Source organism: Colias philodice, chromosome 16, assembly GCF_061535455.1.
Source record: "Colias philodice isolate Cphi_HAF_F1 chromosome 16, ilColPhil1 Martin Lab GWU primary, whole genome shotgun sequence".
Classification (NCBI taxonomy): Eukaryota; Metazoa; Arthropoda; class Insecta; order Lepidoptera; family Pieridae; genus Colias; species Colias philodice.
Window position 1 is genome coordinate 1659212 of NC_143101.1, and position 23691 is coordinate 1682902.

At 33.5% G+C, this 23691-nt stretch overlaps 2 protein-coding genes across 3 annotated transcripts; both read left to right on the forward strand.

The window, feature by feature from the left end:
• Nucleotides 1–489: 489 nt before the first annotated feature.
• Nucleotides 490–6643, forward strand: LOC149481433 (uncharacterized). Of its 2 annotated transcripts, XM_089704710.1 has the most exons (4): nucleotides 490–535; nucleotides 875–1565; nucleotides 3857–4303; nucleotides 4412–6643. In XM_089704710.1, exons 1-4 carry the CDS (start codon nucleotides 527–529, stop codon nucleotides 6526–6528), a joined length of 3264 nt encoding a protein of 1087 aa, XP_089560836.1. In that variant the 5' UTR covers nucleotides 490–526; the 3' UTR covers nucleotides 6529–6643. The 2 variants fall into 2 exon arrangements, with proteins under 2 accessions (XP_089560836.1, XP_089560835.1); XM_089704709.1 differs by having other exon boundaries at nucleotides 3857–6643.
• Nucleotides 6644–18939: 12296 nt separating this feature from the next.
• On the forward strand, nucleotides 18940–21791 carry LOC149481434 (uncharacterized). The gene is made up of 3 exons (XM_089704876.1): nucleotides 18940–18972; nucleotides 19252–20128; nucleotides 20424–21791. Exons 1-3 carry the CDS (start codon nucleotides 18964–18966, stop codon nucleotides 21647–21649), a joined length of 2112 nt encoding a protein of 703 aa, XP_089561002.1. The 5' UTR covers nucleotides 18940–18963; the 3' UTR covers nucleotides 21650–21791.
• Nucleotides 21792–23691: the final 1900 nt, after the last annotated feature.

A 23691-nucleotide genomic window follows, 5' to 3' on the forward strand; every position in this document is an offset into this window, starting at 1 on the left:
ATAATAAAAATGACTGTACCAATCTAATTACATTATGCTACAGATGATTAATTATTATGCCTGTAAGAACATGATAAACATTTTTAAGCCTAATTATTGTTGAAGTATATTAAAACTTAATAATGTTAACAAATTCCTTGACACAAAATCAAGAAGCTCCCATTAGTGTAACATTTCACGATACCCATCATAACCGATCTTCATTATTGAAATAAACTGATTCTTTTACAATTAAATCGTGTTTAAATCGCATTTTTGTTGATACTTGAACTTGGGATCTATGCGTGCATCATGCTACATTATCGGAATATTTATAAATTCAACGTCAATCAATTTTATACCTTATCAACATAGCAACAAGGACAGCATAAATCTATTTTGGTAAATCCAAGCCGCAAAGCTGCGTTGGTGAAAAGTTGTAAGCACGTTTTTTAGATGTGTTTTGTTTCGGTATAAAAAGCAAAAGTCGGGTTTTAAGGCATCAGTGTGTGATACCCCATCATTGTAGAACTATCCAATCGGGAAGATGAAAGCGGTAATGTCCTGTGATATTTATAGGTGTTTCGCAGTGATTTTGTTGACCTATAAAGCTAAAAATCTAGATTGTGATTAACGCTTTAAAAAAGTAGTTTAAATTTTTACGAAAATTCAGAATATGAGGATATTTTTATAATGAGTTAACGTTAGAAGTAATAAAAAGTCTTATTGTGGTAGATATAAGTGATAAAATTAGGTTTTTTTTGTTGGAAAAAGAAATCATTATTCTTTTAATTTTCTTCTTTATATTTTCAGTATTTTAAGAACATTAGAATAAGATTGATATGTCAATAATTATGTTGATCATTGACCTCATTGACTATTTTTCTTATTGCAGATTGTCCTGGCCGCTTTCATAGCGGTTTGCACCGCTGCAAAATTAGATCGTTCATATCTTCCACCAGCGAACGCGGATACTGCTGGTGGCACATCAGATATACTCCAAACACCAATTTCTAGAACAAATAACCAAGTTTCCGGAGATCTTCCTATTGGCAGCTATCTGAACGAGCACCAAGGCGTCATAGTCGATGCCGCTGTTGGAACCAGAGCTTCTAATCCTGGCAAATCTGGTCTAGGAGCACCAAGAATTACCTACGGATCAAAAGACTCCAGAGTAGGAGACGCCGCGTTCAGAGATAAACACCTACAAGGTGGTCCTAGCTTCCTCCCTCAAGGTTTCGTTGATTTCTCCAAACCAGAAAGAGCTCAAGCGAGCAGTGACAGTCTAGCAAGGACAGTGAAAGAAGAAAGCGATTTGGGAGTTGACATGTTTAACTATGGATACGAAACGAGTAACGGTATAAGTGCTAGTGAAACTGGGGTGGCTACAAATGGGGTTGAAGCTACTGGTCGGTACTCGTTCACGGGTGACGATGGTCAAGTGTACACTGTGATGTATACAGCGGATAAGGGTGGATACCAAGCTGTAGGAGCGCATTTGCCTACACCTCCTCCGGTACCAGAGGCGATTTTGAAGGCGTTGGAGCAAAATGCTAAGGATGAAGCTGCTGGAATTATTGATGATGGTGAGCATGATTTTAAGTTTTATTTCCAGTGAGTTAAGGTACATTTTAGGTTCTGTTTTATTCTATTCTTCCGAAAATCAGTTATGAGCTTTATCATTTCATCATGTCTTCAATGTATTGTATCCTATCATTTAAGTCAAATAATTGCTCTTTCTTATTTTCTTATAGTATATCATTACAATCCTACAATTGATTACTCTCATCTTAAGACAGGTTTCTTACTGTCGCATTTTTCTAAATCATATTTTATGCAATATAAACTTATATTGTGTACCAAAAATACTTGTCCTATGCAGTATTATTACACCATTTGATAATTAATTTACCTTCATTCCTGTTAAAATACTCTCAAAATAAATAGAGTTAATTCTTATTTTAAATTAGTGTGTAGCTACGTATAGTGTAAAAAATCGTAACTATATATCTAAACTTATTTCTTTTTCTTTGAAAAAATTTCGTACGATAATCTGATTGATTCATACAAATATTATTATTTAAAAATTCAATCCTTTAAGTTTTGTTCTAGATTTTAATATTGCTTCATAGGTTTATGATTTATGAACGGTGTACAGTTTCAGACAAAGCACTTCCAATTAATCGTAAATGTAATAAGATACGACTAAAACAATATTGCACTAAAAAAAAAATACACAGCGAAAGGTCCTCGGTTAAAAATAACAATGACAAAGTGCACCAAAAAATAAAGCAAAGTGATATGCGTATACGATACAAAAATAAACCTGTTATTCAATTTCAACCATAACTGTTGAGGCTATTAATTGTTAAATTCACTATTTTACCGATTCTCTATATCTCATAATGACGCTTAAGGTTTTTGACCTCTAAGATATGATCGATTTTATTAAGGCTGAGTGCACACTTAATTAGTGAAGGCCGAACGGTACTCAGCGTTAGCCTCCGCGCATTAGATACTATACTGTGCTATTAGTGTACCTTCATTGGTTTCCGATTTGGGCGTATCTAATACGCATGCATTAACGGATTCCTTGATCTTCTTTACCTTGATGTGTACGCAGCACTAGCTTCCGATATTTATTGTATTGATGCAATCGGAATTGTTTTGATGATAAAATCGGTTTTCGGTTAGATTAATTGTTATGTTATAAAGGTAACTGTATTGAATTTTATTGATGTAACATCGCGATCATTATTTTTTATAAGATCGTCTAACAGATTTGGTTTTAGATATTTTGTATCGATGCTTTCTAATTATTTTTGTCTGGTAAAAGTCTAGATTAGATTGTTTAAAATTATTATTTTATTTTCATGAATGCTTTTTTTTAATTTAATTGAATTTATAACCCGTCTTAACGAGAGATATTTTATTTCGCATTTAAAATGTTCAAAGAAAATTATAGTCATGATCAGGAATTTATTCCACAAAATATCTATTTTAACTTAGTCATCAATAAATCAATTGCACTATTTATCAAAAAAACATGCGCCAAAACGACTTAAAAATAAAAAAAGCTAATTTAAAATTTTATAAATAACTTAACTTTTATTTAAAAAAACCATTGCAATAAGGTTTTCTCAAGACGTCATTTGTAAGTAATATGTCGGTAAAAATATTCAGTGAAAGGCTTTACGTTAACCTTGTTATTTACTTTAATGCCATCAATGAAACTAATTGAAGGATTAAATATTAATTGTATTATCGCAAATTGATACCTCATTGGACAATCCCAGATTTTTTCAATATTCTTCCTATTATTGCCGTTCATATTATCTTCTTTTTATTATAAAAACGAATCGCAAAATGTGTTGGTAAGCGCATAACTCGAGAACGGGTGGACCGATTTCGATAATTCTTTTTTTATTATATTCCTTGAAGTACCAGGATGGTTCTTATGTAGAGAAAACATAAATATGTACCACGGGCGAAGCCGGGGCGGACCGCTAGTACGAAATAAAATCAACTTATCAAAGGCAAAATAAATAAGAAACGAAATATATTCGATAGTTAAGAATTTAATTAATTTTAGATAGAAGAATTGATTTGAAAGGTTCTTTATAGTTTTCAAGTTACCTAGTTAAACCATATTTCAATGTTAGAAATTTAATATTAGCATCAATTTAGCATACATAATTCAATTCAAAACTTTAAATAGCCCAAACAAATACATTTAATACTTCACAAATTCATACAAAACCGCGACAGGACAAATTAGTTCAATCCCATTGTGAGCTTCGATGAATGTAAACTGACTGATAAATAGTAGTTGGAGGCGTTGACAAATTATCGACCAACTTTCGTTTTCTATTTACAGGCTCGTACGACGCTGAGAAGTACAATACAGGCGGGGATTACACTGCGATCGGTGATAATGATAGTCAATCAAATAAATTTGCGAACCGACCTGGATCCAGTGCTCAAATAAGCGGCGGATTCATTAATCAGAACAATGAAGCTTTAAGACCAAACAATAATGGACAATTTGGGTTTATCAGCGGTAATCAGGATACACGACAACCGATTGGCAATGTTCAAATTTCGCAAAACATACCACAAGGGTTTACTGGATCGCATCAACAGAATCAACAACTGTCGCCTAGCAATGCAGGAGATTTTAACAATGTGAAACCAACTCAAAGCTTCAGTCAGAGCTCATTCAATGTCGAAAATCAACAACCAAGTGCATTCCAGCAGAACATACATTCTCAAGGTTCTTTGCAACAGAACACACCTTCGCAAGGTTCTTTCCAGCAGAACACACCTCAAGGTTCTTTCCCGCAGAACGCACCTCAAGCTACTTTCCAGCAGAACACACCTCAAGTTTCTTTCCTGCAGAACGCACCTCAAGCTACTTTCCAGCAGAACAGACCTCAAGGTTCTTTCCAGCAGAACATACCTCAAAGCTCTTTCTCAAATGAATATTTACCACCACAACAACAATTTGTTCAACAAACTCTCGGTGACACGAAACCTTCATACAATACTGAGAACAGCCAGGATTCAAATAAACTAACAACAAGTATTCCACTATCACAACAGGATTTGCAAAATCAACATCAAGGTGTAATTATTTCATCGTCAAGGCCAAGTTCATACGATACGTCAATTGGTGATAGTATTTCAACCAGTTCAAATGCACAGAAAGAAACAGTTGAACAAAAACCTCAATCGAGTTTCAATAAAGTTCAAATTAATCAAGAGGCATTCAACAGTTTCGGAAGTTCTCAAAGTTCAGATAGTTCGTTGCCTACAACCGTATCTCAAATATCATCTTCACCTAATGATGCTTCCTTCCAACAACAATTTAGCAGTTCATTCAATCAGCAAACAATTGTCCCCACAAATCAGCCTTCTAAAGAATTGACAACACCATTTGAAATGAATCCGACAACTAATACCGATGATGAGCGTGTTACTACAAATACAATTCCATCAACAGACAATTCTTTCCAAATTCAATCAATTAGTCAAGTGTCTTCTTCGCAAGGAACCGGAGCGCAGGGTCAAATTACACAGCAAGATAATGCACCTGCAAATCAACCTTCAAATACATACGAAGGAGAAATATACAACTATAATAAACCAGCTTCACAACCAAAACCTACTGACGCGGCATTAACATCAAACATAGTGACTTTGAATTACAACAAGGGTCCAAATGGCGCATTTATACAAATATCTGAACCGTTCCAGAAACCTATTATTGGAAATCAGAATATCCAAATATCTTCTATTCAAGCCCGTCCTACGGATGCTTCATTACCAACGACAACAACTAACAATCAATATGAACAGACAGAGACAGAAACTGCATTCACAACTATACCTTCTGATGGGCAAAACACTGTAGAATCTGAGAATCCAGAAAGTGTTAAACCTACAACAAATTTTTTCGCACAAACACTTCCCACTGACGCTACATTTGAACCAAGCACGCAAGGACAAAGCTTTAACCAATACACACAATCTCAAAATTCTTTCAACGCTCAAGTGCCTTCTTTCCAAAAGCCTTTCGCACAACCAAACCAGCCCGTGCAAAATTCATTCCAACAGACACGGCCAACTGCTTCAGCGTTCCTGCAAACTCAGGCTCAAAATCAATACACGCAACCTCAAGGAACTGATGGTTCATATTATTACGACATACCAGCCAAACCATTTAATCAACCTCAATTCTCTTTCCAATCGAATCAATTCAACAAAATACCGCAACGTCCTGAATTTTCCGGCCAACCTATTAATGCCTTTGCAAAACCAACAGTGCCATCTATGTTAGTGACGGGACAGAGCACAAATACATTCCAAAGTCCTGTTAACGGATTAACTCAAGCCACTATTTCATCATTTGGACAGAGCGCCCAAACTTCATCCATGAACAATCAGCCTTCACCAACATCTTTCCCTTTTAACCAAAATATTCAATCAGCTGATGAACAAGGAAACCCCCACCAGGGCTCAATTGCGGAAGCTTTTGCTTACACCCAACAGGTTTCTTTGCAACAAAACAACATTCCCCAGGGTTTTGGACAAACACCTAATTCCGAAGCAGCTATGCCAGTAAACACAGACAGTGAAATATACCAATACAATAAGCCAGAACAATCTCTTCCCTCCACTTCTTCATCAGAAAGTAATGAAGAAGGATCTGGAGACCAAGCTGGAAATGCATTCGTTGCCGTACCAACGCAAAGCGCAAATCAACAGCCAGCATCATCTTTACCACAAAACGGTGCTATCTCAAAACCCGAAGGAAATGTTATTGCAGGAACTTCAGGACAGAAGCCTTTCTCTCTACCGCTTGGCTCCTCAATTTTAGGTAGCGCATGTTGCGGAGGCCACGCTCAATTTAATCAGAATCCCCATAAATTCAACTCACTTCAAACTATCAATAGACAACAACAGCCAAGTCAAATTTTCACAGGTCCCGAGAAATTTGAAATAAACAGAAAACCGTCAAGTTTTGACTCCACAGGTTATCATTACTGAGTGCCATTACTTACTTGAATAGTTTAATTTAATATTGTATAGATATTTCGTGATATTATGTTATAAACTTTGGGATGACGATAAATAATAAATTATTCTGTAAATAAAAAATAAATATAAATGGTTGTTTCATTTTTCCTTTGAAAGCCGCTCATCTTATGCAGTTCAGCCCATGTTTCTATATGTATGTACCTATAATAAAGATTATTCTTTCATTCATATATCAGCTGTTAATATAATTTTATCTTACACCAATTTCGCTGTCACATAAAAATGTAAACATAATCTAAGTTATCAGACAAGCTATCATAAAAATATTTATTTATCTTACTAACATTTGCAAAGCTATAATAGAAAATGTAGTAATGCATACAATACACACTTCACCTTGATAAATACTTCGTCCATAGTTATATCTAAAGAGAATATTTTGCGGGTATAACAATAAAGAAATGATTCACATATCAATCATGATCGTTTACCGTACGTCAATTAAATTGCTGGAATGTGCGTTTTCGTAATTAATAACTTACTTACATATATTATGTATTATGTATAGTATTTATAGGTACCTAATAATTTAAATTTGACGACTTCTCAGTGTCATTTTAGTTTATTGTTTCTAAGAAGGGGTAGAGGGTTAATTATATTAGAAAACTAAAACACGTAAGCATTCATAATTTGTGTTTGTGATAAAACAACTAAAATCCAAATTTTGAAGTCTTTAAGTGACTTAAAAATGAAAATGAAGATGAAGATATAGATGAATATAGGAATCTGCTATATTTTATGTAATGTACCTTGTTTCATGTTTTTTATTCGTCTTGTATTCGTATTTGGCAGTGATGACTGATCCACAGAAGACTCCGAATCATCAATTCGTAGAATGTGTTATTAATGTTCAGAACTTCCTACTTAAAAATATATATAATATGTATTTCCCTTTTTTAGACATGACAACATTCAATATCTAAATACTTAAATAGATAGGATAGATCTTCTACATATAGCTAATATTTTAATATAGGTAAGTATACTATTACATACTTTCCCAATTTTTGTAAATTAAGGTTTATAATAATACTAGCTTCCGCCCACGACTTTGTACGTGCATCCCCGTTTTTCCCCGTTCCCGCAAGAATTTCGGGAAATCCTTTCTTAGCGGATGCCTACGTCCTAACATCTACCTGCATGCCAAATTTCAGCCCGATACGTCCAGTCGTTTGGGCTGTGCGTTGATAGATCACTATATCAGTCACCTTTGAGTTTTATGTACATATATATAGATTATGTATTATTTACATTCCTATCATATAAATCATAAATTATGGTACCTACTTTATAAAACCTTAATTCAGAAAGTTAAATATGAGGAGGGTTTACACAATGTTTTTTATTAGAGAGTTTGTCTGTTTTAAAACTTTCATAGCTTACATAAAATACAAACCGATGGGTTTGTATGAAATTTGTGAAGAAAATAGTGGAAGATCCAAGATTAAACATAGGCTGATTTTTTCAAAACCATAAGCTTGGGAGAAAGAAAAGCTCAATTTATCCCCATTTAAAAACAGGTTGAACTTTTTTCACGAGTGAAACCGCTGTGCAAAGTTAGTAAATTCATATTATGTACGATGTCATTGTATAAGTACTTATAATAAAACGTGGAAATAATAGCGTTACATTTTTCCGAAGGTTATTTTTAAGTATGTTTTGATCTAATTAAGGTAATACAAAAACAATGTGTACACCGTTCACATCTCATTGGCCATTTATTATTTTTTGAATGAGCACTTATGTTTTCAAGTTTATTGTTATATTTTAAAAATCACATACTATATGTAGTTTAATAATTGACAATGGTAGCTGGATAATAGCAATACAGAAGCTTTTATAAGAATATTTGTTCACGTAATGCATTTATTCGTTTGCTACATTCAATAATTTTATTAATATTATATTAATTTTATAAAAAAAATCATCCTTTTAACCATTTTATAATAGACAATTAAGTAGCTTCAAAGAAAGGGGTTAACAACTAGGTTTTAAATCTATAAATAAACTAGCGGTCCGCCCCGGCTTCGCCCGTGGTAATTACATGTTTAAACTATCCTATCTCTCAAGTTGGATCGAACTGCACATGGTGTGCGAATTTTATTATAATCGGTTAAGTTGTTTAGGAGTCCATTGAGGACAAACATTGTGACCCGAGATTTATTCGTTTCGCCACCAGAGACACCTTTTCTTTGCTATAAACCTCACGGAGCCCGAGACCTTTCCAACGAATGCAAAACCGTGGAAATCGGTTCGTGCATTCTGTAGTTATAGCATCAGGAAGGAAAACCCGACTTATTTTTATATAGTAGAAGATAAGAGCTATTATTACCACAGATTAGAGAATAGTTGCTATTACCTAAAATGACATAATATTATACTTACTAATATTATGATTGTTACGAGGCTTATTAAGTAAAAATCGCCTGTTAAAGATTAATCAGGAAAAAAAAACCCTTGAATACAAATGCTTCATGGTTCAAATATGAATAACTAAAGATTTCCTATTTTGTATATTTTTCATAAAAGGGATAGGTTCATCAACAGGATACATAAAACTGTGGCAACGAGAAGTACTTACTATAAATATAAAAAATAATTGAATTGTATTTAAAGTAATCAAAGTATTATAATAAACTAGCGGTCCGCCCCGGCTTCGCCCGTGGTACATGTTTACGTTTTCTCTACATAAGAATCATCCTCGTACTTCAAGGAATATAATAAAAAAAGAATTATCGAAATCGGTTCAGCCGTTCTCAAGTTATGCGCTTACCAACACATTTTGCGATTCATTTTTATATATAAGATTATTTACTAAATGCACCTCAAATCCCTTGTAAGAACAAGACCAGTGGTATTTCCGGGTAATAATACAGTTATTTGAGTGTAAAAGCATTACCTATCTACTTTACTTTTTGTTTTTTTATCTTTATTATAAGGAAACTAACTACTCGATTCGGCTCCATCTGTGCTATCTTTTTAAAAGATTTGCTAATTTTTACACGCTTTATATTAGCTTCACCTGTATGTTTGTATGTTTGTAACCGACTTCTTTGGGCGCGATTTTGACCCACTTTAAACGGCCAGATTTCGTTCAAACTTTGTAGATTTATTGAGGACCGATGACAATACACTAATTTGATAAAATTTTCAATTTTTTAGTTCGGTTTTCTATAAAAAGCGTGTTTTTTAGTTTTTTTAAACTATTAGTATTAAACAGATGTTATCCTAATCCAAGCGGAGGTAGGTGAATCACTACATAGTATGAAACAAAGTCGCTTTCTCTGTCCCTATGTCCCTATGTATGCTTAAATCTTTAAAACTACGCAACGGATTTTGATGCTGTTTTTTTAATAGATAGAGTGATTCAATAGAAGGTTTTAGTATATAATTTATTATGTTTTAGACAAAGCGGGCGAAGGCGCGGGCGGAAAGCTAGTCCAACAATAAAAAAATGATTAAAAAATGATGATATGACTTAATGAAATGTATCCTACATAAAATATATAATAAAACTTATTATGTAAGCTTAATTCAAAGAATTGAATATAGAAATACAATACGTAATTTGGACAATCAATATAAGTAGGGGTAAATAATAAGTACTTTTTTGTTCTTTTGTAACATACTAATACGATTATTTAACAAAAACACAAAACATATATAAACAATATGTTGATACACTTGAAGGTCAAGGGCCATTTTATAATATTTTACTTGAGTAATTTATTACGAATTCAATTATAGTTTTTATAGTTATTACCTGCACACGTTGCGTGATCCCATACGCCCTGCTATGGTACGGTTTCATAAGGTCATGGATTTGATGGTTTTCGTTTTTGTACACACTATTGACATAATGTACGACTTTAGTTATTTTTAACCAAAAAAATAAATCGCCTTTAAATTATAAGAACTAGATACGCTTTAAAAGGGATAAAGGAGGCACCAGATTTCAAAGAGAATTATCAAATGATAGCCTTAAGATGAAATATTATGTGATAAGTATTCAAAACTGAGTAATTTACAATTTTTTATATATTGGTAAAATCTTAATTCTTTCGTTTAATTGATGTGTAGTTTAACTATGATGTAAAGGGATCAGCTACTTAATAAAACTGGGGTTCTAGTTATCTAGACTTTAATACATTCTCTAAATCATCCCCACAACAAAATGACCTTTATACTAACAAACAATAAATGTCAAATTTCAATCAATGATTGCGATCCTGATTATTAATCTCGGGGGTCACGAAGAAATTTCATTATAATTTGATAATTCACGATCTCGTGGGCGACTCGACCTGATGTGTTAAGGTACGTCAATCTAGCCGTAACGTTTCGGCCTGGGGTCAATGTCAGTGACATTTGCTTAAATTAAACCGAATATTGGTCAAATTCGTTCAAGAGTTTTGATATTTCATCATTATTTTGAGCTAAATATTATTTTTCACACCAGGGAAAAGTTCCTCCTATATTTGATTAATATTGTTTCTATTGCAGGGATCTTCGGCATCACGGAACACAGTGGGGATTTAGGCGGTAGGAATCAGACATAACACGCAGCTCCCTCGGGAGGCATGGGTATCCTGTGTGGGTATCTATGCAAGATTTGCCGACTAAATAGGACTTTAGGCCAAGTGCGTTTGGTAAATGTTACGTCATTGAGCTTTTTGTTTCTTGAACGTGCTGATGTTCATAAGATGATTTAACTAGTTTCGAAACAGGTCAAAAATATTTTCTGATACTTACCTACAAGAAGTAATATAGGTAATAAGATAGTTAAAATAAAAATAAAGCTTCTTTAAAATTGTTATTTTTTATTTATATTTCCTATGTTATATCCCTGTATATTCAGTAAACAAAATGTGAAACGTACAAATATTATCAGGTATAATTTATTAAGTATTTTAAATATAGAGCATATAAAATTACAAATGGTGGAATTTTTAATTTTAATTTGATTTAGCTTACGTACATTCTCTACATTTAATTTTTATGAAGTAGAAAGAAAACAAAAAAAAGTCAAATTAATAAACAGCATTTGGAAGATGTCATATAGATGCTTTTGTAATATATCTAATAATTAATATCGAACTTAACGTGTGACTTTTATTACGTAAAATTTAAAAGTTAGGTACGTTATTTGATTTTAAAATCAAAACAATTCCTATATTCATCCGAAAGAGCATTCACTGATAAATAACAAAACGGTTTGTGTGTTTGTGTTTGCCCGGAACCCTAAAAATTAATTATAATATGCACTCGGAATACATTAAATATCTTAAGCTGAGGTAATTAGTACAAATATTATGCTCTTAACGCCTCAGTAATGAGCTTAAACGCGTAAAATTTTAATCGCTCTTAAAATATTATAAAATTGCCTTCTCTACACTTTAAATGCTATATTTAGCGCTTTATATGATCACCTTAACTATAATATTGTTATTGAATAATAAATTATATTATACTATTATAAAGGCGAAAGTTTGTATGGATGTTTGTTACTCTTTCACGTAAAAACTACTGAACCGATTACAATGAAATTTAGCACACATATAGAAGGTAACTTGGATTAACACATAGGGTAGGTTTTATCCCGGAAATCCCACGGGAACGGGAACTATGCGGGTTTTGAAAACGCGGGCGAAGCCGCGGGCGGAAATCTAGTAAATTATATTATAATGTTAAATTGTTTCGAGACAATTCTTGTTAAAAGCTTCTATTATGACAAAATTGATGGATAAATATCTGTCACTTTACTGCATGACCGGATCTGAAGGAATATATAATTTTGATATTGATTTGTTAATGTTGATTGTTGAAATAATTTTGATTTGTTAATGATGAAATATTTTGTATTGTTATGGTGGCATTTTATTTGGTGGGTTTTTACTTGCTATGAAAAAAGGCTCTTTTTAACCTATTCTAATATTATAAATCTTATTTCACTGTTAGATTTATGGACGAAGGCTATAGGTACGAGTAGGTTACATTATCACGCTAAGACCAATAGAAGCGGAGCAATGCGGGTAAACCCGCGGGAAACAGCTAGTGTAAGGATAATATCTGTTTTAGAAATTATTATTAGACAGCTTTAATAATTACGGCAAGACTTTAATTATATCACTGGATACTCTATAAAAATATTACTTTACAAAATCAATAATTGTCACAATAGACGAACATTATGATCACTCCAAAACAATGAGATAATAAAGCATCAAATATTTATGTTTGTCGGGAGCGATTTTGAATTTATTTCAGTCTCACGATCTAAAAAGTGAAGTCCCATGTTCCCTAGTGGGTTAAGGGGCAGAATGCAGATGCATTATACATCTGTTTCATTGATCGATTTTCTTTAGGGACAAGTAGGTGATAATCCTTCTGTGTCCTACCAGATCGAGACATTTTTTTCTTCTTAGTCTTAGAACGAAGAAGTCGGGAAACGAACCCAGGACTTTCGGTTCTACGCTCATGCGTCAACCGCTGTGCCAAGGAGGCGGTCACACGATCTTGCCGCCCAACCAACAAATCGTTGCTCTATAGAAGGGATAAGAACGTTTCAGAGGTGCTAACTGGTAGTTCTATAAGGGTGATAAGAACGTTGTATAAACCCCAAAGTGGCGCATTTATAAAGCCATTTGATGGTATTGTGTTGCTGTAGCAGCAACTCAGATGCCAATTGGACCTATAGAAGAGTACACTTATAGAATCGCGATGCTGTTATAGAGCGAAGTAGTGATATAAAAGGAACCGCGATGCTGTTACAGCGCGAAGTTGTGTTTTAAGAGTAACCGCAAATCTTTTGTAGCACGAAGTTGCGATGTACGAGCCACTGCGACGCTATAATTATAATACAAAATGGTAAATCGTGTACCAATTGATAATACGAGTAAATGACTATAGGAACCATCATCGTGGTGTCGAGTATTAATTTTTGTTACACTGTTAATTATGTTAGATACGTAAACTGACTTGCGAATGAAATTTTACTGATAGATTATATGCATAATTATGCTGTTTTTTTCATGCCCCCCCTCGAATTATTGAGTTTTAAGTAATTAAAAAACTAATTTTACACCAAATTGCTGTATAGGATGCCAAATAGCAACTCCGTGGCTATTATACGTCCGCAAACGAACGTAGTTTTGACAACTGTCATGCCATATACTGGATTAAATTAGTAGGGTTCCCTGATGTAAATAGAAAACCCATAACATGTTTTATTTTGTATTTTCTAGTGTAAATTCCGATTTTTAGATTCCGATCCCGAAGTGTCAAGCAAAACACTAGTGTCTGAATGGTCTGCTTCTGAATTATCACAAACCACATGATGGCTGTTAACTTGGTTCTGTTCATAGGATGTAACAGATTGTACGGAATCATTGTCCGTATTCGAAGCCTCACCTTGAATTTGTCTGGTGTCAATCGTTACTGAAGCTGCGATTTTTTTTAAATTCATTCAATCCATGATTATTAAATAGAACCCTTCAATTATTTACGAGACGGTGCTGACAATATGGCAGGTTTTTGTTGTTTTAAAGTGAAAGAAACTCTCTTATAGGCCGTATATCTCGCATTTTACTACATTAATACGCCGTTTTTGTTACATAACAGAGTTATTAACTCTTTTATACAGTAAATCAGTCCTATAACTCTGACCACTCAGCTATTAAACCACTGCGTTATAATGGGCAGAAAAACACTAATATAATTCAATTAGGTTACAAAGAAGTGATATAAAACTCGGATATATCACCTAATTGCTCTATTATGGAGTTTCAGCAACCATGAAGATTCACAGTGCTATAATAGTAATAAGGAAAACCATTACAACACTAAATTGTCCTATTGTAGATTTTTTTACGCCTCTATAGGCATGGGACTATAAAGGTTACCCTAGAATCGTTTATTGCACTAATTTGCTGTAAAAAAGAGACCACCAGCGCTGTTATGTGATAATATCGTCCTGTTATTGCTGTACCAAAATCTGGATAAGAGCTGCTCTATAAACGCCGTGTAAAATAGTGATATAAACGTTTACATCACCTTGTTATGGGACAAATTTGCTGTGTATGATTATAGAGCAAAATCATCTCATTAAACGCTATTATACAACAAGCTTGTCACCGCGACACTGTTATACGTCATTTAAAAAGCTTTTTAGTGATGTAAGTTATTGTTATAGGACATCTTTGCTGGTTGGGCGGGGTCTAATGAGCCAGCGTAACATGCGTGGAGATAATTGGTTTTTAGATTAATCACATCTTTAGACAAATTGTATACCAAAATCGGTGATTACTGCTAACTGTATGTGGGTTTATTATAGCACTAGCCTTACGCCAATGACTTTGTTCGCGTAGACAAAATTTCAAGTGGGAATAAGATGTTTCAGCGTGGTAACAAGTAATGTATACTTACCCGACTTACCTTTTATGTTTTAACTATTTTGACTGTAAACCACAGATAAAAAATGCTATACTAGAACTAACACATAACACGAGATTTCTATAAACCTATAAATAATATGTATGTATGTATGTTAAGGTTATTCATTTAAAAAAAAAAGTGCAATATTACTTTTTTTTACTTATACAAAATAAATTAACCATATCTATATTATAATGTTACATTCATGTTTGTTAGGCGTGTAAAAATTTCGTTAAAATTAAAAACGATGTAAAATATGCACATTTTAAAAAATATTATTAAGTTTATTCTGAAAACCCATGTTAAATTTTTCAATATTTTTTAAAGCAATCCATATATTTCAATACAGGATAATATTTATCTTAATATCTATGTATAAATCTCGTGTCACAATATTTGTCCTCAATGAACTCCTAAACCACTTAACCGATTATAATAAAATTCGCACACCATGTGCAGTTCGATCCAACTTGAGAGATAGGAATGGAAGGTACCACGGGCGAAGCTGGGGCGGACCGCTAGTTTAACTATATAACTAGTTGACAGATTGACCTAGCGCATCTGCTTACACATGTATGTACATCTAAATGAGTTCAACACCAAATAAGGCCGCAATCGAATTGAACTTGTAAAAGTAATGTCTTCCATAAACAGCTATCTGTAATAGTTAAAGTTTAAATATAAAAAAAATAAAGATAATAATGGTCTTGATATTTTATTCTTAAAGTTTAAATTCAAAATGATAGGCATGAACGCATTATAAATTATTTATTGAAATAGGTAGGTAATATGTAATTGCTATCAATTTGAAGTAAATTTTAAATAAAAAAAAATAATTTTCTTATTTATTTGTTTGTAGATACATAGTTCTTACTTGTTTATCCATACTAATATTATAAATACGAAAGTAACTCTGTCTGTCTATCTGTTACTCAATCACGCCTTAACTACTGAACCAATTTGCATGAAATTTGGTAAAGAGACATTTTGATACCCGAGAAAGGACATAGGCTACTTTTTACCCCGGGACATAGGATAAGTTTTATCCCGGAAATCCCACGGGAACGGGAACTATGCGGTTTTTTTCTTTGACTGCGCGGGCGAAGCCGCGGGCGGAAAGCTAGTTATGTATAAATTATTTATTACATAGTATTGAAAACTTTTCTATTAAAGATCGTGTACCGTACTTCGAACATAGGTATGCACCGGTCAAAATAAGTTCCTGAAAACGATGTTCTTAAAATATACGGTCTACATGATTAAATACCAGGGTATTAATAAAATATGTTGATTCATTTTTTGTTTTTTTTGTATATTATTGACAAAAGTAGATGCAATTTGCACCTTCTTATATTCTTAATCTTGGATTAAGCTCAGAATAAAACTGAAAAGTATCTTGCATTCTTGACAAGTTATTAATATCTCAGGTTTTACATCTTTATATATAAAAATGAATCGCAAAATGTGTTGGTAAGCGCATAACTCGAGAACGGCTGAACTGATTTCGATAATTCTTTTTTTATTATATTCCTTGAAGTACGAGGATGGTTCGTATGTAGAGAAAACGTAAACATGTACCACGGGCGAAGCCGGGGCGGACCGCTAGTTTTAAGATATTAATAACTTAACAATGTTAAGTTTAGCCTTGAATTCACTTATTATTAGGGCAGACGCATATTCCATCCGTTAAGTGATCCAATTTTTGAAGTAGGTACTATAAAGACTTCTCGCCTGATGTAAAGCTAAGATTTGGTCTGATTGTATGAGCTTCCCTAATAGGTTCACAAATAATTTTTTTTATCAAGTTTACAAAAATTTAACTTCTAAACTTTCAATTAAAATATAGTTTAAAATGATGAAAATTCATAAAAACATGAAAAAAAAGTTTAAGTTTCCATCGAATCCAGGACTTCAATTCTACGTTGACGCAGTACTTACTCTACCACTGTACCAAGCAAGGAGACTAGATATTATAATTTTTGAGTCTACAAATTAAACCTATTATTTCTTATCTTAAACATTAAATCGTTATTATTTTTTAATGCTTTAAATATATTGAACCCTGTACCTAATTGTCGCAATGCGCACACCACTGAGCCTTTTGGGTATTAGTGAATGTATATTATTATACCTTATAAGCAGTTATTAGTAGTGTGAACTTGATATGAATTTAAACTATATTTTCGCCCGCGGCTTTAGTCAATATCATGTAATGTTTCGTTCTCACACTAGCAGCTCTTAGTGAATTTAATATAAAGTAGTTTTAAAACTACAAAACACGCCTAATCTCTTGGAATTATTATTGTTTTGTCACAGCTTCTTGATACGTCTACAAAGTTTGAATTAAAGTCCGTTTAAAGTAGGTCAAAATCGAGTCTAAAGGAGTCGGTTACATACAAACATATTATAAACTAGCGTTCCGCCCCGGCTTCGCCCGTGGTACATATTTCGCAATAAAAGGTAGCCTATGATCTTTCTCAGGGTCTAAAGATTATCTGTGCCAAATTTCATCAAAATCGGTCCAAAACCATACCTACAAACTTTTCCTCTTTATAATATTAGTATAGACATACATATGAAGATTATAAAAGCGTGTTAGAAAGGTGTTGAATTCTATGCAATTAATTTTTTCGCGACAAAAGATATTATCTGCAAGATTTTTTCTAAGTATAGTTAAATATTAGTAAAAAAATGCGCTTTTATTTGTTAAAGCTTTGAAGACAAATAGATAGAGTTATTTTCGCATTGAATACTTATAAGTATAGAAAAACTATGAATGGTACAGCATTATACGCAATCCTTTTGTGTTGCTTCTATTATTGTTAAGTTGTAAGTTAAGTTAATAACATGAGATTATTGCACGCACAGTGCGACCAACCTACTTAATATTAGTGCATTCTTCACTTTCATAACTATAAGTAATAGGTACATAACAATGTATTCTCTACAGTAATACACATTACATACATACGATTTTCATAATAATAGAATATAACACTATAAAGCTTCTGAATAACATTTCATAATATTTACCAAGCTTTTGCTATAATCACTACATAGTATAAAACAAAGTCGCTTTCTCTGTCCCTATGTCCCTATGTATGCTTAAATCTTTAAAACTACGCAACGGATTTTAATGCGGTTTTTTTTAATAGATAGAGTGATTCAAGAGGAAGGTTTTAGTATATAATTTATTATGTTTTAGACAAAGCGGGCGAAGCCGCGGGCGGAAAGCTAGTATTATAATATTTTAAAGAATCATACACAGCCTTCTTGTCATGTAGAGTGATTTTTTTTCGGTAGATAAAACTATAAAACTGCGATTTATCGTGAGTCAACAAATTCGATGGTTTTTACTTTATAATATGACAAGAAAAAGATATATTATTATTTGACCATTACAATAACAGCATACGCATATTATTCAGTATTATTAAAAACGATTTAATGTGAGATAAATGTAACCAAATGAAAGCGCTTATAAAATCGGTTTAATTTACTTTCAAATGTATTATTTTCCTCGTAAAAACAAACACAATATAACAGTTTTCACAATAATTTATGAAGCATATTATATACTCTTTAAATACCATATTGTTTTAGAATTTACCGATTAACCCATACCTGAAAAAAGTGTATGATGAAAATGAAATGACATGAAATTTCAAAATTAGACCGCACGTATACCGGACATTGCATTATCCATTATTTCACATTGAAATAAAAATTAAATGTAACTAAACACACAAATTGACGATTACAATAATTAGTGTATCGACAAAATCGATACTTGTGCAATCACTCACACAGCGAAATGAAGATTCACCAACAGTCAAAGGTTAGGTCCGTGAGCGCTTTAGTAACTAAGGTGAACGAATTTCACGATATAAATATAGGATGCCTCCAAAGAAACCGTACATTCATAGTCTGTCCTTACTTGTAACAGCAGACATGAAGCTGGTAAACATTTAAATACATTTTAATGCCGTAGCTAAATATTATGGTGCTAAAACAAATACCACTATCGATTTGTTAACTTTAACTTTATATGGATACGAAATTTATGCAATGTTTTGTATATTTTTATGGATTGCGCTGATGTTCTTGGGAACTACTGAACCTATTTACGATATTACTTCAATTATTGCGTTTAAAAGTGTTTACAAACATTGCTACGGAAATAGTGCTACGCTACTATTTATTTAAATGTGAAATATTAAAATATTTCTTTTTTTTCAGTTTATCTTCCTTTCAATCGTAGCTTACTGCTATGGAGATAAATTGGACAGGACGTACCTTCCACCTCCAAATGCTGGCACAGCTGGAGGTAGCCCTGGTGCCCTAACTGCTCCTGGTCCATCATCTCAAGGCTCTTTCGGTCAACAGGCCTTTGTACAGCAGCCATTCGGACAAATTCAAGTATCTGGACCTTCCGGACAACAGATTTCTGCTAACATTGGTTCCAAAGCTCCATCTGGTCCTAGCCAACCTAGCGCAGTGTACGGACCTGCTTCTGGAAGAGGACCAACAAGCAATGGACTAGCTCAATCTGATATTAACTCAGAAGGATTTGTTCCTAATAGACCTTCCTACAATCAAGCTACTATTGGCGGTAATGCTGGACCTCAACAGAATGCTGTATCTGGAGCTTCCAATGCCTATATTGCGCCATCGAATACATTTGGTCAGTCACCCTCTAACAATGCATACAATCAACAACAAGCTTCAACAGGCTTTCCCAAACAGGGAGCAGGATTTTCTCAAGGACAAGGCTCTGCCAACTTTGCTCCCGAACGCGCTCAAGCAGCCGCTGATAGAAACGCTGAAATCTTGAAGTACACCAATGAAAATGATGGTGAAAGATTCGAATACAGCTTTGAAACCTCCAACGGAATATCGGCTGAAGAATCAGGTGTAGCTACTGATGGTGTAAAAGCTCAAGGCGGTTTCTCTTATACTGGTGATGATGGCAAAGCTTACACAGTGACATACACAGCTGATGAAAATGGTTATCAAGCACAGGGGGAACATTTACCAACACCGCACCCGATTCCCGAAGAAATATTAAAATCTATTGAGATTAATGCTCAGGCTGCCGCAGCTGGCACACAAGAAGGTAAATTATTTTATTATTATATAAAAAAAAATAAGAATGTTAATTAATTCTTATTAGATTGTATATATGTATTTATTACCTAGAAAATAATGTCTATCAAATACTTAATTAAATAACAATCATAAAAATAAATATCAGTTGCCAAGTGCTTACCGTAATTTTACCGTTTTTTTATACTTTACTAAGTAAATATAAATAATCATTGATATTTTTCTTATTATATCAAACAGTTGCTTTATGTGATGTAATGCAAGAAATATAAACTAGGCAGAGAATAACAATGTTTCATTTTCAGGTGCTTACCGACCCGAAGAGTATGAAAATGAAGATAATTCTCAAGGTTATTCTTCCGGCCCGGTCAACAGACCTCAGTTACAAAGCCAGGGTCAAGGTCCCAGTCAGCAATACGGCACCCCTTCATCGAACGGAAGACCAACAAGCGGCTCATTTGGTTTCCAACCACAGAACAATCAGCAATCCGGATCACAAGGCCAAGGTTTCGGACAAAATGTTCCATCTGGTCAATCTGGACAATATAACAAGCCAAGCTTAAGCGACGCTTTAAATCAAGCATTAAATCCGCAATCAAATGCTGCATCGAATGGAATACAAAATCAGGCACAAGGCAATGGTGCTCAAAATGGTGCTTCTTACAATAATGGACCACGTGGTCAAAACGGACAGGGCGCATCTGGTTATGAATACAATCGTCCCCAGAACAACCAATATAGCTCAGGCTCTAATGGTCAAGGTCCCACCGGCTCATCTCGTCCTCAATTTAATAATCAGCCCTCTACATCAGGTAGCAGCTTCTCCGGAACAAATGGTCGTCCAACTGGATCAATTTCGAACGGATTTTCCAGACCTACAGGACAGAATTCGCAATTCCAATCTTCCGCTCCTAATCGAGGATCTTTTGGATCTACTGGCCCTTCAAGCGCAATTTCCGGACAAAGCAACCAATATCAATCTGGTTCCAATCAAGGGCAAAACCAACAAGGTTTAAACCAAGGTTATAACTATCAAGCTCCTACTGGATCTTCAGGACAGGCTCGTCCCGGTTCAAGTGAAACACAAAACCGGCCAGTGTCTGGTAACCAAGGTCAATACCAGCCAGGTTCGGGCAACGGCTCTTATCGCCCTACAAACCAGCAATATCAAAAATCACCTGTCAATCAATACCAACCCGCACCCAACCAGCAAAACCAAGGATCTAACGGTCAATATCAACAGAACAGACCAAACGGATTCAACGGCCAGGGCTCGCAAAACCAGCCTGGCAGCCAATTCTCTGGAGCTAACCAGCAATACAGACCTGGACAAAACTTAGCTACCAGCTCTGGCAAGGAAGCAATTCAAGCTCCATACCAATACGACCGACCAGCGCAAGGTCTGAACTCTAACCAAGGACAATCTCAATCAGGCTTCAACAGGCCATCAGGTGGAGCTAAAACCCCTGAACAATTCGGAGGACCTCGTCAACCACCCAGCTTCAACGAACAGGACGGATATAAGTATTAGTAAATAAATGACATTAGAATAAATTTCGTTAAAGGGCATTATTGTAAAAAGTAAAAAAAATGTTAAGATATTTTGTACATTGTGTATAGAATTGTGTTACAGATCACTATGTGATCGAGTGAATAAATGAATTTTAAATGAACAGTTTATGTTTTTACCTTTAATTAACCTTACCTATAAAATAACTTATTTCAATTGTCTATATTTTAGCTCATAATAGATAGATAGTATCGAAGTTAGATAATATCTATAATTATCTACTATATTATTATGATTTGGGACAATATTGTATTATTTTTTAAGAAAACGTATATGAATATAACATATTATATTTCGAAACAACCTGACCGTAGAGTTCAAGAACGGCTCTATTGTTGTTCATGAGAATTTCTTTCATATTTTCTCATATTTGGAGCACAATTAATGTAGAATAAAAAATTTTTTTAAGTGCTCGTTAAGTGGCTGTCTAAACCGATTAAAAACAGTCATACTAACCTTGTAAATGCTATTTAGTTAAGTGTGATACAATTGTAGGTATACCTCCGTTTTTATTTTAATCACCATTTTAGTATCATCGTATTACAAATTGATATACTCAGTCCATTGAGTATTTGAGCAACTAAAGTAATAAAATTTATAAATACTCATAATCACTATTTTAAAATTTTTTGCAATCAAAATTTGCATATCAAACTCGAAGTAAAATCTAAAATAGACAAATAATTAAGTTCAATAAGGGGGCTATTCACTCAAATAACTGATATCGCTTTCATTTAAACTACGTACATAGAGATAATCAACATACTTTAAGGGTTACTAATAAAATAAATTGATTATAGGAATGTTACTAACCTATAAAATTTTATGAATAGGCTTATGTACGTATAAATAAATGGCTAGCAGAAATACAGTGAAATGGACGCAAAGCGTTCGTTCTAACGAACATAATTGAACATAAAATTTTATTATTTGTCTATGAAGTTCATTCGTGTAAATCGGCATGCCAAATATCGCATAAGTAACTGAATAATAAAATAATTTTACCCCTAGCTATAATATTTTTCTAAGGAAATTAGTTACTCATATTACAACTAAATTATAAGTACAAGCTTTCTGCCCACAGCTTCGCCTGCTTTGTCTAAAACTTAACAAATTGTACAATTAATCCTTCCGAAAAAACCGTATCAAAATCAGTTTAGTTTTAAAGTTGTAAGCATATCTACATAGCGAATGACAGACAGTAACAGCGACTTTGTTGACTGTTGACTACGTAATTATGATTTTGAATACTTTTAAATAGGCTATAACTTTACCGATCATGTACCATCGCATTACATTACGCTTACAAAACGGCAATTTAAATTGTTTCAAAACTTCACGCGTGGAAGTAATGAGCTCGTTATGTGTTAAGTAGCCGTGTTCGTGATTTTTCGTGAAATGATTGTAACATTGACTTTAAGCTCTATCCAGCTTGCGTGCGAAGGTTGTGTGATTTTTGCGTACCAGATCTTTTTACATAATGTTTATATAACGTCTTTACGTTTTTTATAAAATATTTCAATATGTATAAAATTTGAGGGATCGATATACGTTTAAATTCTAACTTTGTATCAGAAATTTGATTCTAAAAGAATAGTACAAAGCTATTATTGGTTTTTTTTTATATCTTTATTTAAGGAGCTTAGTCGGAAGTCGATTATGTCGCTCCGTATGTCCTCAAAAACATGTAATTAGCTCTGATTTAAATACACATTACCTAAAAGCTACTATAGGTTATATTAGCTATCATTTTAGTCAATTGCGTTATTTTTCATGCCTAAGTGACAAGAGCAGCGTTTGCCAGGACAGCTAGTCACTACATAGTATAAAACAAAGTCGCCTTCTCTGTCCTTATATCCCTATGTATGCTTAAATCTTTAAAATTTCTCAACGAATTTTGATACGATTTTTTTAATCGCTAGAGTGATTTTACCAAACACCAAATCCTTTCATTTTAAAATTTAAGTTCAAGTACAGCGTACTTCCTATAAAATAAACAGTTA